We start from the raw sequence: 16,585 nt of genomic DNA, 5'->3' as shown, positions 1-16,585 counted from the left end.
ACAATACTGAGAACACGACCTCTCTGTGCCTTCATAGACTGACTGTGGCCCTGGCGCAAATATCTTGAATGATTCTAAAATGACACGATGATAAAAATGGTGTTTGATACCAGACAGCTTGTCTTCTTGCTGCTCTTACTGACATTTCTTGCCTTTGTTTTTTCTGTACAGATTAAACAAACAAGACAGCTTGCGAGCTTCAGAGGTGCTGGTAGGTGGACCCCCCCCCCCTCCCGCGTTTCCAATCCTTTCATAAAGCAGTTGCAGGCTGCTGTAGCTTCAAATTCACTGTACATGTGAGAGCAGTATGGATCTCCTCATCCAACTAAAAGCAAATAACTGTATTTGCCAAAGTGACAAACTATTAAGAAATTTTATTTTATTTTATTTTTTGTTTTAAATCTGGTTCAGACTTGGTGTGCAGAAATACTGGAGTTAAACAACCGGAAACATTTAATTAAGAAGCTTTTAATTTTTTTTAAATCTCAGGAATGATTCGTGTGTGAGAAAGGACGTGTAGATTCATTCTACTGTTAGTGGGTTTGTCATGGTAAACAAAGACATGGCACTGACGGACAGTCAGTGCCATGGTCTTGATCCACATCAGAGGCTGCAGGCCTGTAGCTTCTTGTCAGCCAGCTTAAGAGACACCCAGGTGTTGAGCATTGAGGCCCTCAGTTTGCACCACACCAGGTGATCGGTCAGGCCGAAGATCTGCGCTGCAAACTGAGCAGCGGCCTCAGGGGACAGGACTGTGGAGCAGCCAAGACCTACAGGGGGAAAACAAAGGAAGGCTCAGTTATAATGAACAAACTTGGATGTGACTAATAATTCAGCACAGAATAGAGCAAGAGCCGCGCTTACCACTCGGCATACGGAGGGACGACCAGACATCTTGTGCACCCCAGTCTGGAGTGAGAGGTGGACAGTTGATGACGGGATACGCCGTGTTTCCTGACATCACTGGACCAAGACCGTTACTTCTGCCGGCCACAGCCACAAACACAGTGGGTACACCGTCACCTGAGGAAAAGCACATCGATATTATGACGTGATAATAAAAATTCCCTTCTCTAGAAAGGACTGAGCTTACGGTAAAGATGAAAGCTCACCTTCATATTCTGCTTTGATGCGGAGCGTCTCATCTGGACCTTTGTGAGCCGAGGTGACTCTGAGGAAGCAGGGGATGCCATAGGAGGTACAGGCCTTCTTGATTTTCTCACAGTGGGCTATGTCTGAGGTGGAGCCCATCAGAACCACCACTCTTCCACTGGCCTGGGACTCCAGCAGCAGCTAGGGACACAATAGCACTCATTAGCTCCATGCAATCCAGACACAGGACAGTGAAACTAGCCATAATTCCCCTGAGGGCTAAGGGTCCGCTACCATGATCTGTGAGCGCTACAGGAAGCAGATTAATGAACATGAGGCGGAGAGTATGCTCTTTTTACCAGCTGATAACAAAGGTTAGGTTAGGAAACTAGGTTCAGTGTACCTTGACCCTTTCAGAGACCCACTCGAAGTTTCTCTTCACCATCTGCATGGCCTCAGGGGTAACTTCTTTAAGGTCTCGGTAAACCTAGAAACAGGGGGATTTTTTTTTTCAGCTTTTATCGTAATCAGTTCTTCAAAGCGTCAAAATCAAGAGACAAGACAAAAAAAGAAGCCCTGACCTGTTTATCTTTTTGCTGGCTTCGATCTCCAGCTGGCCACAGTCTCCATGAATCATTGTCGATCACATCAGCGAGGACAATCTCTTGAGTTTTCACATTCACGCCAAACTCAATCTAAAAGCAAGGAAGATCATCATCATTGTTACCTGTGCAGCAGCTGCAAGACCTCAGTAGGAGAGAGGTCATGCTAACATACTAAATTAGCCAGCAGGGGGCAGCACTGCTCTGCATACCTTCATATCCACCAGTGTGCAGTTCTGAGTGGCCCAGGCCTTCTCCAGAATCTCAAAGATGGCCACAGTGCTGCGATTCATGATGTCAATCTCACACTGACCGATACTGAGCCCACCCAGACAGAACTTTGCCTCCAGCAGCTGCTCCTCTGACCACTGAGGATCATTGTTGGCATCGTCCTGTATCAGAAAGCAAATGAATTATTGTTGGATGTGATTTGACATTTGGCGACTTACTGATCCCAGTTCCAGGACTTTGAAGACTGAAAACACGTGGGAGGCAACCAAGGTCAGGGCTCAGACTCACTTTAAAGAACATCTCCATCTTCAGTGGAGAGAAGCGGTAGCCTTCTTTGACTCCTGGATTCCTCTTGAGGAAGGAGCCGGTCGCCACTCTCCGACACACCCACTCAATGGGGATCATTTCACAGTGGGCAGCGATGAACGCCGTGTCCGAGTGCTGCTTCACAAAGGCAGTCTTAACACCTGGAAAACAGGGTAGATTTTAGAATCAGCTATCTGATAGTCCTCCTTAGGGCACCAAAATCCAAACCTCATACCTGCAACCAAATGTTATAACTTTCTAACCTCCTTGTGTATAAATTTAGATAACAGGTAGATCTCTAAAGACACCAGCAGTTTAAAGATTTTAAAGTTAGCACAGATCAGTTTCAACCTAAAATTTAAGGTTAAGTGATGGGGGTGTGCTTGGTCACGTTCTGGTGAATTATACTCCTCAGCCTTTCAAGTCACAAGACAGCCATTACCACAGCTCGGCTGACACACGCCACTCTCACGAGTGGCATATGGGTTACAGTTACCCAATTACTTTTAAATTAAAGCAAGATGGAGAGTCATTTAGGAATCTGGGCCTTTCTGGACTTGATGTCTCCACATGTATGCACAGTGCCCCTACACATGTCAGCATAACTGTGTGGCTCTGTCAGCTCTGGCCATGCATGCATCAGTTCACAAACATTTGTTGTTAATTGCAGGGATCAAGCACATTTAAAAAAACTGCTCTAGAATAATATTCAAGCCAACAGACAGACACACACACATGCTGTGATAAATCACAATTTCAACCAAGATCAATTTTGAAGTTGTGCCTGATCTTTTTTCATAAAGGACAGGTCAGTGTACAATCACGTGTTCTCAGTGGATCATGTGTTCTCAGTGAATTAGGGAATTGACAGAAAATTGCCAGCTATTTGATAAAAAATAATCAATTAATTGTTTCAGGCACTGCTTCAATGGATCAACTATATGATAACTATTACTGAGAGTTTACCGGAGTCCTGGAGCAGCTTGAACACGCAGCTCGTGGTCCTGTTGGCGATGGCAGCCTTGCCCTCCATTTGGTCCTTCCTCACCGCATTCCCGGCGGTGATCTGGTCTTTGGACTGGACCAGGACCAGTCCGGGCTGGTCCACCAGCTCAAAAATCTGCTTCGTTTTGCCCTCGTTGAGCTTCTGCCCGATCTTCAGATCTAAAAAACACGCACACACAAAAGACACCCACCCCAAATTAAACTCTGCACATTTCACTGCAGCTCTAAAGTAAGCGTTAACTGCTGTACTGTACCTGGAGTGGAGGCCATGGTGGTGCTCTCTGACAGGCTGCAGCTCTGTGAGACAAAACACAAATGAAACTAAGTTCAACTCAACTCCTGAAAACGGCGTTAAGTAAAGAAGCAGCAGACGAGGTAAGAGGAGTCTGTCTTACGTCCTCTGACAACCAATCGCGTCCCTCAACGGATTCAGACAACCAATCACAGCCGCGCATTGCTCACCACGTGGGGGGGAAGACGCTCCAACGTCGAATATTGGCAAGACGAGGAACTTCTGAGGTTTTTATCTACTGAACTACTCCCATATTCCCTCTCACGAGAAGACTGATTTATCAAAAACTTCATCAACAGAAAACAGAAAACATCTGTCCTCTTCAGCGAATCGATTAGTTTGATCCAGACTCGTTGTTTTCAAGTGTGTGTGTGTGTTTCGTCAAATCAAGATGTTTGATCAGTCCAATCATTTTAGGTGATAACAGTCACGGTTGCCTCTTTAGTTTGTTACAGCTGCATTGTTGTTGTTTTTTTTCTCTTACGGTTTATCGGACTCCTGATTTCACGGACTCCTCAGCGATGTCAGCTGAGTTTGTGTTGTTTTAACTGGCCCACGTTGTACCGTACAGCAGCACGTGCTCGGTCAATACTATCAGAGCGCGCACAGGCACGCACGCACGCACGCGCCGAGTGCTCAGGCAGCCAGGCCACTCAAACAGACACGAGACGTTCCGTCCGGGGATAACGGGAGGACCAGCGGCATGGAGTTTGAGGAGTCCGGAATCGGTGAGGAGTGCGGGGTTTTTGGGTGCGTGGCCGCCGGAGAGTGGCCCACACAGCTGGAGGTGGCTCAGGTCTTAACTCTGGGACTGGTGGCGCTACAGCACAGGTGAGTAGCGGGAAGTTGTGTGTGCATTTGTAACACGACTAGTTTTTATAAATAATAAATAAAATATAATAATAATAAATAAACGGATAAAGACGATAAAAGGACAGCTTAAACTATTTGTATAAAGTTAGCTACACTAGGAGAGCGTCGAGGATCGATATCCCAAACTACTTTTGAATTAAAATAATCATTATATGGACTAATACAGCTCCGCTTATCTCCTGAGTCCGGTTGAAGGGGACATTTGGGCTGAAATGTCTTTAGAAGTCACACAAGGAAAACAGAGTCAAAGTCAAGTTAAAAGTTTGAAGAGCAGCAGCACCCTTACAGCTAGTGGTTGTTTGCGTGACTGTTTAACACAACAATTCCTGAGTGTGTCCTGAGTGAGTTAAACGCCAGGGAAATTAGTTTGTCAGGCACTGAGGAAAAATGCAAACCAATAATAAAATAAATCTATAATAAATTACACCATAAACTTAACATTGATCAGCTATATTATATAGAGGTAATAATATCAACTATATTATATAGAGGTGCAAACAATTATTTTCAATACTGATTGAAGATGAACTGTTTAATCGTCTATAAAATGTTAGAGTATAAAAACATTACCTAACCACAGCTCAAGATGATGTTTTATTTAACTAACAGTCTGAAGAAGAAAAGAATGGCATTTTTGCTTGATAAAAAGACTAAAATCAATTGCCAAAATAGTTACTGATTAATTTTGTTGATTGGTTTAACGATTAATTAACTCGTCCTTACAGATAACACACAAACTCTCCGCCTCTATCTCAAGGCAGAGGTAAACTGTATAATATGTGAATTTACAGTATTTCTTTAAGAGCAATATTTCTGAATTCTGTATAGGGCTGCAACTGTCGATTATTTTCATTTTCCATTAATCATTTGGACTATTAAAAATAATAATAATAAAAATGAGTAGTTGATTAATTTTTAAGATCAACTAATTGTTGTAGCTCTCATTCCTACAGCCTGTGGAACAATTATCTCGGTTGCACAACGTTTCAAATTATTTAGTTATCGGTTATTACCTGTCTCTCAGGGGACGGGTTAGGGGAGGCCATTGAACACACTGAATAGATCTTTATTATTGGGACGTGATCCTGCTCTTCTTTACACTTGGCCTCCACATTATTAGCAACAGAGCCAGTGTCCAGTTTTTTGGCTGGAGTCTGGAGCTGGGGGTCTGAAAAGAAGAACAAAGCAGGTTTCACTTCACATTGTCATTCTTACATTACCTGAATGCTGTTATTCGTAAAAAAAAAAAATCTCACACAACTTTTCACATCTCCAACAAGTGAAATGTTTTTTTTTTTCTTTTGGCCTGACAGTGGATTTTATCATGCGTCGTGCCTTTTGTTAGCAGTTACAACTGCGTCCTTATCCATAATTTCATTATGAGGCTCTGTGGTAAATCATGGGACTGAGTCAGAAATTACAAAGACTTCAGTCAAACGTGGACATCATGTGACAGGCAGAGTGATTACAGAAGGAGACACATTTCAGACCTTGATGCACAGCTTTCCTCTTCATTCCTCGGTTTGCCGAAAAGGTGTCGTCTTTTTCTGCTCTCGTTTCAGAAGAGTCTGCAAACAACGTACAATATAAAACAGTTACAAGACAGCAGGCTGTTGTCTGAACACACAAACATGTTTTCACATGCTATTTATTTGGGGGGTAGGTTTTTCTTATTCATAGCTATTATAAAACACTAAGGTAAATCTTATTTTGCCTCAGTGCTTTTACTATATTCGTTCATGAAAGGAAATGTATTAAGAGAACTAAGTTTAATTTTTTTTTAAATTGTTGATCTCAGAATTTTTTTTTTTCCCGCTTATATCAAAGATTTGCTTAAAGTTTAAAGGGTCAGTTCACCCAAATTACAAATCAGTTACAAAAGTTTGTCTTGGTTGGTTGATATTTGGATTAAAGTGTGTTAGGTTTCAAATTTGCACATATAAGTTGATGACATCACTTAATGAGATCAAGTCAACAGAAGTTGATGTTTTGGCTGCTACGAATCTCTGCTCCTGCTGATTTCATCAATGACTTTGGTAGCTGAAGAAAACGTCTAAGACATCGAACATCTCGATCCTATGAATCAATAATGATATTGTGCTCACCCATTAATCTGTGTTTTTGATCCAAGCGATGCTCCTTATGCTGCCTCGGTTCTACATTGCCTGGCGTAACATCCAGGCTTATAGACGAGACAGAATCAGAACTACAAGTTCTGTCCTCCATCACTCCTGCCACTGTCGTCACAGTGTTTGCCTTTGTCAAATAGACATCTTCGTGATCTCTCTCCTCACAACCATCCAACATCATAAGTCCTCCTGGATTTGCTCGGTGGTCTGTAGATCCCGAGGCTTGAGGTGAGCCATTAGTTGTGCGGTTCATAATGGCGTCCACCTCATCGTAGAACCTCATAAGGCGTCTTGAATCAGCTTCATTAGTCTTACCCCTTTGGAGGGAACGGTAAAGGTACTTGAGGTTTTTGTACTTGGTATGGCACTGTTTCCAGTCGCGTTCGATGCCTTGCTGCATTAACCTGTTGGAGATCTGAACGAAGATGTCTCTCTTTCTGGTCGAGCTTTCCAGCTGCCTGCTCACGTGCTCGTCGGACCAGACTTCAATCAGTGCTCGCACCTCTTGGTCGCTCCAGTTTCGACCTGTGTCCGACACCGTGACCACGTGGAACTGGTCAGAGCTGGATGGATCTGTCAGATGGATGTCTGGAGTGAATAAAAATAGATTAAGGAAAGAAATAATTATAATACAATATACAATATATACAGTATACAATAAATACAATAGACAATATACACAATAAACTGCCAGGTGACTTGATACAAACCTGTTTCTCTCCATTTTGCTTCCACGTCTCCGTCCATGTCGTAATCATCACTGTTGTCATCTGGAAATAACATAAGTAGTAGAAAAGGTGATTGTCCTTTTAGCCTTGAATACCAAACTACTATATACACTGCAGCCTGAATACATACCATCATCAATTTCTATCACCACCTCGCTCTCTGAGGCCGTCGTCTGTGTTGTGTGGCTTGCTGGTGTCTGTACCCTTCCTGCTGCCGTTTCACCGTCATACATTTTCTTCTGCATTTCCATTGTCCCGTTTTCCAGTCCACGGTCCAGCAGAATGGCCTCCACCTCATCGAAGAACTTCATGTACTTCCCCGGGCCTCCTGCGGTGCAGCCCCCGGCAGCGTGGGCGCTCTTGGCGGTCTTGTAGTCATATTTCAGGTTCTTGTATTTTGTTCGACATTGTTTCCAGTTGCGTACCACCCCGTATTTTTTTTGCATCTGACGAGCCATCTCTTGGAAGATGGACTTGTTGCGCAGCGTGCATTTCAAGCGCTCTCGAATACGCCAGTCAGCCCACACACACAGCAGTGCTCGCACCTCGTCGTCTGTCCAGTGGCGGCCCCCCTCCTCAGCCACACTCTGAGTGCAAGGAAGCGTTCGATGGCCTCGACGTTTGATTCCTGTACACATGCACACAAAGCATAATCTTTAGATTGATTTTTAAAAACAAGGTGAATCTTGTTAAAAAAAAAAATCTTTAATTCAGCCTCACCTTAGAGCACAGTTAGAGCAAGCAAACATTATATTCCATAATAAGTGTTTTGGTTCAGTTCTCTGAAATGCTTTTTTTTTTTTTAAATACTAAAATGTGTCGAGCCCTTGTCATACGTTGTGATGACCAGAGCTAAATCTGGGGCTAAACCTTCATTTACCTTCCTGCATTGGGATAGTGACTGAGGAAGGGTAGACTCCTCTTTGATTACCCACATCCTCCACCTCTTCCTCCCAGCCCTCCACCGGCCTTCCATCCACTCCTGGGCTGTAGTTTGCTGAAGAGCCTGCTGCTGCGTCAGGCTTCCTGTCCTGAAGTCCCAGGCTCCTGCACTTGGCCTGACACTCCCACCAGCTACGCGCAACACTGAGCCTCCTCAGGCGCTCTGAGATCGACTCAAATGTGGTTCTGCTGTCAGCTTCGTGCTGAGCTCCCAGCTTGTCCCACACTGACATGAGAGCCAGCACCTCTGCCTCTCCCCACTGCCTCTCCACTGAGCCTTTTTCCTCCACCACCTCCATATCACCTCCTCTTTGTCTCTTTGCTCCTCTCTCCATGTTTGAGCTGACCTGGAAACGCTTTCTTTTCCCCAGCCCCTCTGTCTCTGCTGCCCGGTTCCCTAGGCAACCAGGCGGTTAAAGCCTGAGAGCAACGCCTCCATGCAGAAAAGCAGCCTCACCACTGGCTTAAGCTGTGTGCTGAGGGGGCGGGACCAACTGTAATCCGAGAAGCAGCTTGGTAAATAGGCTGAAACTGCAGCAAGACAACGCTCCCTTTATGGCAGCTCCACGGCAGAGAAGCAGACACTTCTGCTTTTTTTTTTTTTGCTACTCATTCCTGCTTTATTTTGCCCCAGTCAAACCAGTTTGGGTTGCCTAAAGGCTCATTTCAGGCTTTAAGAACTGAGCAAGTTTATTCATGTTTAGGCTCGTTGAAAAGAGACTGAGGAATCACTCACGATAAGACTCAAATCCCATTGATCTATTTACACTCTGACATCTTACATGTGATTCTGTGTCTCAGGGGTCAGGAAAGTGCCGGGATTGTCACGAGTAACGGAGCCAGTCCACCCACGTACACAGCCCACAAGGTAACAGCAAATCCTGAGCAGAAACACCCCCAGTAATAACACAGAAGCATGGTCTCACACATGAAAGTGCACACAAACACACAGCTCGACACAATTACATTGAACATAATAGTGGTTGTTTAGTGCTCTGATTGTTGCCTGGTTTTCCAACTTGCTGCATATTAGTATTCATTTTGTGATCTGTGCAGCAAGTGAAAACATGTCTCACTGATCTCCTTCTGTCATGTGTTTTTTTTTTTTTTTTTTTTAGGGAATGGGATTAGTGAGCACTGCCTTCCCGCCCGAGGCTCTCCTGAAACTGCGCTATGGTAACCTTGGCATTTGTCACACACGCTATTCAACCACTGGCATCTCAGAGCTGCAGAACTGCCAGCCCTTTGTGGTGGATACGCTGCATGGCAAGATCGCTGTGGCGCACAATGGAGAGCTTGTTAATGCACATGCCTTGAGGAAAAAGGTGAGGGTGGGCCTCTGCTTGGCCACACTGAACCCTGCAAACAGCACTCTCTGGTCACTCTGTTGAGTCAGGCCACAACAGATGCTGGTATTTTGGTGCTCTGCAATGTATAAATGCATATATGCGTATATTACCACCTCTATAACCATAAGCCATAAGATACTTTGTATGCTGGTTTAATCTGGTTGTGCTCCTGTGTGTATAATAATTCAAACCTTTAAACAAGGCATTGAACACATGCAAAGTAATGAATACTAGGAAGAAATCCGCCTCCTGTATTCATATAAAATCAGCTGTTGTAAATGTGCGGCGCAGGTAATGCGCCATGGTGTCGGCCTTTCCACCAGCTCAGACAGCGAGCTCATCACCCAGCTGCTTGCGTTGACTCCACCTATGGAGGAGCTGGATGCACCAGACTGGGTTGCCAGGTCAGTGCCATGATATAATGCAGTGTATAATTTTCTACACAGCAGTTTTAATAATTGCTTTTTTGGGTTGCAGAATTAAAAACCTCATGACTGAGACCCCAACATCGTACTCACTGTTGGTGATGTTCAAAGATGTTATCTACGCGGTGCGTGACCCTTATGGGAACCGACCCCTCTGCATTGGACGACTTGTTCCTATCTCGAAACTGCACAGTTCAGGTATTGCAAACACGTTTTTCTTTTTCCTCATCAGAGACACTGTGTGCACCGAACACAGACATGTTTGTCCTTAAAAATCCCTAACGTCTGCAATCAATACATAAGAGGCCTCACGAGAGGTTATCAGCGCTGAGAGAGCACCAGAGCTTTTTATGTCAAAGGCTGGCCTTTGATTTCATCAGAGGTCAGATGTTTAAGGCGGTGGATGATTAACTTCGTTATTTGTCCCTTTGGTCAGGTGCTGGAGAGGAGGACACTGAGGGGTGGGTTGTGTCATCAGAGTCCTGCAGTTTTCAGTCCATCGGTGCCAAGTATGTTTCTACCACCAATATAATACCTTCGAATTATAATTGTAGTTCTGTGGCTAATGACCTTTTTCACATCTCTCCTGGTTCTCAGGTATTACAGAGAGGTCTTACCAGGAGAGATAGTCCAGATATCCAAACATGGGGTCAAGTCTCTGAGTGTTGTGCCCCGGCCTGAGGGAGACCTCCCTGCCTTCTGCATATTTGAATATGTTTATTTTGCCAGACCAGACTCTATTTTTGAAGGTATGAATAAAATAATTTGTAATATTATTTCTAATACGCTGTTCTTTACTAAATGTCTGTCTTCTAGAATTAATGAAATGCTCAAAGTGCGAGTGTGCTGCATGACCAGTATTTTATATTTCTGTTCTACAGGACAGATGGTCTATACTGTCAGGCAGCGCTGTGGTAGGCAGTTAGCCATCGAGGCTCCAACAGACGCAGACGTAGTCAGCACTGTGCCAGAGTCTGCAACCCCTGCTGCACTGGGCTACGCTCAGCAGGTCTGTCTACAATCTGTCTGTCTGACTGTTTAAAAAAAAAAAAAATGCTGTCATACACTGTCCTCCTGATGGACCTCTGTCGTCACAAGCATTTCTCTGTTTCCTCCCTCCACAGTCTGGGCTGCCGTACATAGAGGTTTTGTGTAAGAACCGCTACGTTGGGAGAACATTTATTCAGCCAAATACCCGTTTGAGGCAGCTCGGAGTTGCCAAGAAGTTTGGGGCACTGACAGACAATTTCGCTGGGAAACGAGTGGTGCTAATTGATGACTCCATTGTCAGAGGCAACACCATCTCCCCCATTATAAAACTGCTCAAGGAAGCTGGTGCAACACAGGTTGGTTGACAATGCGGATAATGTTTTAATACAGGTGAAGGGATCACAAGTCAAAAAGCTGGGAACTGCTGTTTCAATACACAGACAAAGACTAGACAAGTAAATCTGTGTTAGTAATATTTTCCTGTGCTATATTCAAAGTGTGATCAGGTGAGAAACCCTCCATTTTTCTATGCCAACCTGAGTGTGACACAAATTCATAAACTGTGACCTGCATTAACTCCCTGACAGGTCCATATCAGAGTGGCCTCTCCACCAATCAGGTTCCCTTGTTACATGGGCATCAATATTCCAACCAAGGAAGAGCTCATCGCCAACAAGCCAGAGTTTCAGGACATTGCTGGATACATTGGTAAGTGTTAACACAATAGTACACCTCACTGTCAATATGGGCTGTTCTCACATCTTTCACAGTTCCTTTGAGAAAACCCACATATCAGAGCCAAATTAAGTTGAAGCCTTCATCTCACACTGAACTGCTGTATAGGTGCGGACAGTGTTCAGTACCTGACTGTGGAGGGCCTGGTGTCAGCTGTCCAGGAGGGAATCGCCTCTCTCCACGAGAAGGACAAGATGATCAGCTCCAGTAACAAGTCCGGCAAGAGAGTGGGCCACTGTACTGCCTGCCTGACTGGGAAATATCCAGTGGAGCTGGAGTGGTGACTGCTGTACCAACACCATGACCAGCCATAGTTCGATCATCACTGTGGATTCACTACAAGCTCTCACATGTTAATGAAATGTTCCTTATAGACTGGATAAGAAACGGTCTGACATTTCAGTGTGTGGTAGTTACACTATTACAGGCCTTTTCTGCAAAGGCTCATTCTCTTGCTTAGATCCTTACAGCAGTATAAAAGGTTGCCTTTGATGACCTCCGGGGGTTGTAGTCTAACCTTGCTGCAGTGATATAAGTCTGTTTACTATCAGTTTTTTTTTTTTGTAAGATTTCTATGTATTTTCAGAAGTATTAAAACTAGTTTTGCAAGTTTTCACATTCCAAGCCTTAAACATGAGCTTTAGTTTGAATTTGCCATGTCAGAAAAGCGCACAAAGCTGGTGACCAAAAAGCTAAATCGTCTTTATTTTCCTAATCAAGTTTACTTTTCTACCATTATCTAAAATTAACCACTACGTTGTTTTGCTTGGGGTCCGACTGGTGGAAATTTTGTTTTGTAAACTTTACGCATTACATGAATATAACGGAAAAGTTCAATAATAAACAGAATAACTGCAATGAGAACGAGTGCCCAGTGTTATGATTTTTTTCTCTTTTTCAGAAAAAGCTTTTTCACATGAAATACAATTTTATTTTAATCATAAACATATATTACAAGAAATAAACACAATGCCGTGTTAACTTAGGTAATGACTGACCACAGCACAAAAAGTCTAAAATTTAGTCACAGAACACGTAAGAGTATGAATAATATCAGTCACATTAATATTAACAGTAACCATAAAAAATAAACTAGGATGGAAAATAACTCAGCCACGACCACTTACAGCTTTAACTTCTCAACAGTTCCACTGCAGTTTAATTATATGTTAATTAAACCAGCTGAGAAAAAAACACTTCCAGTGTTACCCGTTCTGTTACTGTGAGGACTTTACTTTTCAGCAGTTTTATACTGGAAACATCACACCTTTACCCGATACTTTGACATTTGTTTTGTGAGAAGTTTCTAAATTGTTTTCCACTCTGGGACTTGAAGGAGAACCTCTGTGGGCAGGACTTTCCTCAGCAGATGTAATCCAGATGTTCACCACTGTTTTCTACACATGTTTGGGGGGAGGGGATTAAGGGAATGCAGAAATGCTGGAAAACACATACGGTGCATGGGAATTTGTTTTACTTACCTGGGGGAGAAGCCATTTGCCATGCTGCTCTCAAGTGAACCTCCTGTTAAAATAAACAATTGGATCAATTTATCAGCAGAAAGGGTAGAAATATACACAATTGCACACTTTACAATATTTTATGAAAGAGGTTTACCCAGGCCAGAAAACTCAGCTGCAGATACAGGCCGACCCCGTCTCATCCAGGCTTCCTGGTGTGCATCTGCTGAGCGCTGCTGTGTGCTGAATTTGTTAAACATGCTGTGTTTACTGGAGCTATAGGCAAGATCATCACGAGACAGCTCAGACGGAGAGAGGCAGCGCCTCAGCATCTCCTTCCCATGGCGCTTGGAGCCTGGGGAGGACGTGCAGAACTCGTCCCTGAAGCGTTTGGACTGGGGATGGTCACCCCAGCCTAACTCCCTGTGGCGTTTCCTCAGGACGGAGCGGTGAGGCGACAAGGCCAGAGCTGCCAAAGCTGAGGTAGAGTGGCCCCTGCTGGCCTCAGAGCTTCTAGCACAGAGACGGCAGACAGGGCTATTAAAGAGAGAAGACTTGCTCTGGCAGACGAACTTGTGGTAGAGTTTTATAAAGTCCTCGTCAAGCTTCTTTGGTGAGTAGGAGACACGGATCGATGGCAGGGAGGAGTCAAAAGAAAGGTGCCGCCGGAGCCTGAGACGACCTGCTGTGGCAGACTGAGGTGATCGGAGGGAGAGATGGGACTCTTGAGGGCAAAGCATCCTCGGAGGTACGAGAGGCTTTTGTGGAGGGGAGGACAGAGACGTGGACATTGATCTGGGCCTGACAGGCTCTCTAGAAAAGCCTTCCACTGAATTTTCTTTGGGGCTTCTGGAAAAAGCGTGAGGTGATCTATTGAGGCTGGTCATCATTCTCGCTTTTAAGGGACTCTGCCTGACTGGAGAGCCATAGATGTCAGGTCTTTCTTTAACAGTGATATCAGACACATTCAAGAAGCACCCAGCAGGCTGCTGGGTGCTCCATGAATGTGTCTGCGCAGAGAGAGAAAGCCTTCTAGACCTAAGAGACTGGTCCAAGCATGCTTTTGAAGTGGGATAGCAATGTTGTGAAGGACTGGCAGTGTAAGTGCAGGGCTGTTCTCCCAGCTGGGACAGTTCAGACACTGTGAAGGTCTCATTCAATGAGACCTCTTTTGGTTTAGTGATCTCAGAGGGACCAAAGAGGTCCATCACGAGGATAGGCTGGTGCTGCTCTCTTCTCAGCGAGCCTCTCTCCCTCTCAGGAGACAGCTGCTGTGCTTGCAAAGCCTGCAGATTGGTTACCAACTGCAAAGGAGAGCGAGGGGCAGATTCATTCCTCAGGAGCTGTCTGTTCCGTTGGCTGCTGACGTTGTTCTTGAGCAGCGTTTTACTGGTTATCTTTCCTGGGTTGCTGTTGTTGTGCCTCAGCGTGACGTTGAAGGTGTTGTTGAGATTGCCTCTGTTTGACTGCTGTCGCCATCTGCGGTACCTCCTCAGCACCGAGTCGGCAGCCTCAGAGACATTCTGCCGATGCCAGGCCTTCTCTATTCGACTGATCATGCTGGGGTAGAGCTCCACAAAAGAGCTGCCATGACTTCTCAGAGTCATTTCCAGTTCCTCGTCTTGGTCCTCAGGCTGGAGCTCTGTTTCAGAAAAGTTTCTCTGACTCTCATCCAGCAAGCTCACAGTCAGCTGAGTGATGTCACTTCTAGGCATCCCTATACAAAAACAGAACATAAAGGTTACCAGAATTTACACCACAAGTAAAACTGGCTTCATCACAGTGTCTGCCATAACTTGTATTTCCAAGTTGTTATTAAAAAGTTTGCCTGTTGCTTTCTTTGTCTTACCATCATCATCCCCAGAAATCTGGCTGGTGGATACATGAGTCTCATCAGCTCCACTATCCTGACACGTAAAGTCCAACTGTTGAAAACAAACCATAACGAATTTAAGATATACTAGATTTTCAAGACAGAACGTTTTGATAAATAAAGGTATATTTACCAGGGAGTTTCTCGTAATGTCCTGCTCTGTGGTGGAAGCAATATCAAAGCAATTAGATGAAATACACATTCATAAACATCTCTGTAAATTAGTATTCTCATTTGAGTTGATTGATACTTACCTCCTATTGACTCCTCTCTCAAATCTGTCAAGCTCTGAGAAGAAAAGAAGTGTTTGAATGTGATGTTTGCTGCCATAAAACCGCTCTCTAAATCAAAAAAAGGATAATGTACTTTTTGTCATATGTGGCTGCAGTGAGTGTTTACAGGGACCAAACCTTTGATTCCAGCTTGTTCAGCTCTATTTTTGACATCTCCATGTAACGTTCAAGTGCTTCACCGTCAAAGAGGGGTCGAAAAAAAAGAGAAGACACACAATGAGAGCAGGCTACATGACCACCACTGAACTCCAGACAAACAAATCATAGAAAAAAAAGGAACTGCTGCAACTAACATTCATTTTCATTACTGATCCATCTTAGTTTTAGCCAACGTTATTCATCGTACTCAGCTTGTAAACACGGATTAATTTTTTTTATCTCTGTCGCCTGTTCACCAGCATGAGTTTACTGTAGCGCCGTGTTAATGTTACGTTACAGTCTCCTGCATTAACCGGTGGCAGATTCAATGCTATTATAGCTTTGTAGTTAACTTACTCCGCGTTTTTGTGTTGTCGAGGTCCACCTCTATCCCCCCATCCTGGTTATGAAGCTTTGAATACTGTTGGAAAAAAAACACTGCAATTAACGCACTAGGTTTTTCCGCATCTTTACAGTTTATCTTTAAAGATAACTAAAGCTAATGTTAGCTACGCTAACAAGAATGTAACGGCCGCACGAAAGCAAGACCCACAACACACCTTGTCTATGATTCGATCCAGTGACCGTTTGTAGATAAAACTATTTACATGCAATTGACTCTTTAAATGCGTGTCCATGTTACATATAAAACACGTTTTCTGTGTGTTAGTATATGACGGAAAGTTGCAGGCTAATTGATTTAGAAAGAAAGGCGCTCTCGCGTTCAAAATTCGTCGCTCACAAAATAACGAAAGGTGATTGGACAACGGAAGCGCGGTGCCTTCAATGATCGTAAGAAATTATGCGATCGAACTCGGAGGTGCCCATGTGTAGCAATCGTAACGTGGCGCGATTTTGTTTTCATGTCAACAATTATTTTGTGTGACACTATTTAGTGAGGAGATGGTTAAAACAATGTTTAGCGGGTGGATAATTAAAACTTAACACACATACGCTTAAAGCACACTGTGTCTTTCCCGAAAATCGGCCTCGGCAAGCGGATGGATTACCGCAAAGCCGCGTTTTGTTTGGTTTGCATATTGTTTAGGGTGGCTATGATAATTCAGAGTTTCGGACAGTGCCGTGAACGAACCCTCAGTGAGACGTCCTTTCACGTAAATG

The 16,585-nt window shown here is 44.1% G+C and overlaps 3 protein-coding genes across 6 annotated transcripts; 1 reads left to right on the top strand and 2 right to left on the bottom strand.

The window, feature by feature from the left end:
* Positions 1-448: 448 nt before the first annotated feature.
* paics (phosphoribosylaminoimidazole carboxylase, phosphoribosylaminoimidazole succinocarboxamide synthetase) lies at positions 449-8,300 on the bottom strand. Of its 4 annotated transcripts, XM_041040416.1 has the most exons (15): positions 8,139-8,300; positions 7,389-7,886; positions 7,241-7,300; positions 6,507-7,118; positions 5,892-5,969; positions 5,415-5,569; positions 3,491-3,533; positions 3,198-3,395; positions 2,214-2,392; positions 1,907-2,086; positions 1,674-1,787; positions 1,496-1,579; positions 1,113-1,293; positions 865-1,023; positions 449-770 (listed from the first exon to the last, which is right to left on the bottom strand). In XM_041040416.1, the coding sequence occupies exons 1-15, from the start codon at positions 8,146-8,148 to the stop codon at positions 604-606; spliced, it is 2,718 nt and encodes a 905-aa protein (XP_040896350.1). In that variant the 5' UTR covers positions 8,149-8,300; the 3' UTR covers positions 449-603. The 4 variants fall into 4 exon arrangements, with proteins under 4 accessions (XP_040896350.1, XP_040896353.1, XP_040896351.1 ...); XM_041040419.1 differs by lacking the exons at positions 5,415-5,569; positions 5,892-5,969; positions 6,507-7,118; ... (1 more) ...; positions 7,389-7,886; positions 8,139-8,300 and adding an exon at positions 4,013-4,094; XM_041040417.1 differs by lacking the exons at positions 5,415-5,569; positions 5,892-5,969; positions 6,507-7,118; ... (1 more) ...; positions 7,389-7,886; positions 8,139-8,300 and adding an exon at positions 3,699-3,826.
* ppat (phosphoribosyl pyrophosphate amidotransferase) lies at positions 4,229-12,563 on the top strand. Its single transcript, XM_041040421.1, has 11 exons — positions 4,229-4,359; positions 9,002-9,068; positions 9,319-9,525; positions 9,841-9,953; positions 10,027-10,172; positions 10,411-10,483; positions 10,572-10,723; positions 10,856-10,983; positions 11,099-11,320; positions 11,552-11,672; positions 11,808-12,563. Exons 1-11 carry the CDS (start codon positions 4,232-4,234, stop codon positions 11,981-11,983), a joined length of 1,533 nt encoding a protein of 510 aa, XP_040896355.1. The 5' UTR covers positions 4,229-4,231; the 3' UTR covers positions 11,984-12,563.
* Positions 12,564-12,579: 16 nt separating this feature from the next.
* On the bottom strand, positions 12,580-16,191 carry si:dkeyp-117h8.4 (uncharacterized protein LOC572032 homolog). Its single transcript, XM_041040420.1, has 9 exons — positions 16,024-16,191; positions 15,821-15,884; positions 15,443-15,498; positions 15,287-15,320; positions 15,166-15,191; positions 15,009-15,084; positions 13,317-14,876; positions 13,181-13,223; positions 12,580-13,096 (listed from the first exon to the last, which is right to left on the bottom strand). The coding sequence occupies exons 1-9, from the start codon at positions 16,099-16,101 to the stop codon at positions 13,084-13,086; spliced, it is 1,950 nt and encodes a 649-aa protein (XP_040896354.1). The 5' UTR covers positions 16,102-16,191; the 3' UTR covers positions 12,580-13,083.
* Positions 16,192-16,585: the final 394 nt, after the last annotated feature.

Source organism: Toxotes jaculatrix, chromosome 6 (assembly GCF_017976425.1).
Source record: "Toxotes jaculatrix isolate fToxJac2 chromosome 6, fToxJac2.pri, whole genome shotgun sequence".
Taxonomy (NCBI): domain Eukaryota; kingdom Metazoa; phylum Chordata; class Actinopteri; family Toxotidae; genus Toxotes; species Toxotes jaculatrix.
This window is presented reverse-complemented; position numbering and strand designations above follow the sequence as displayed.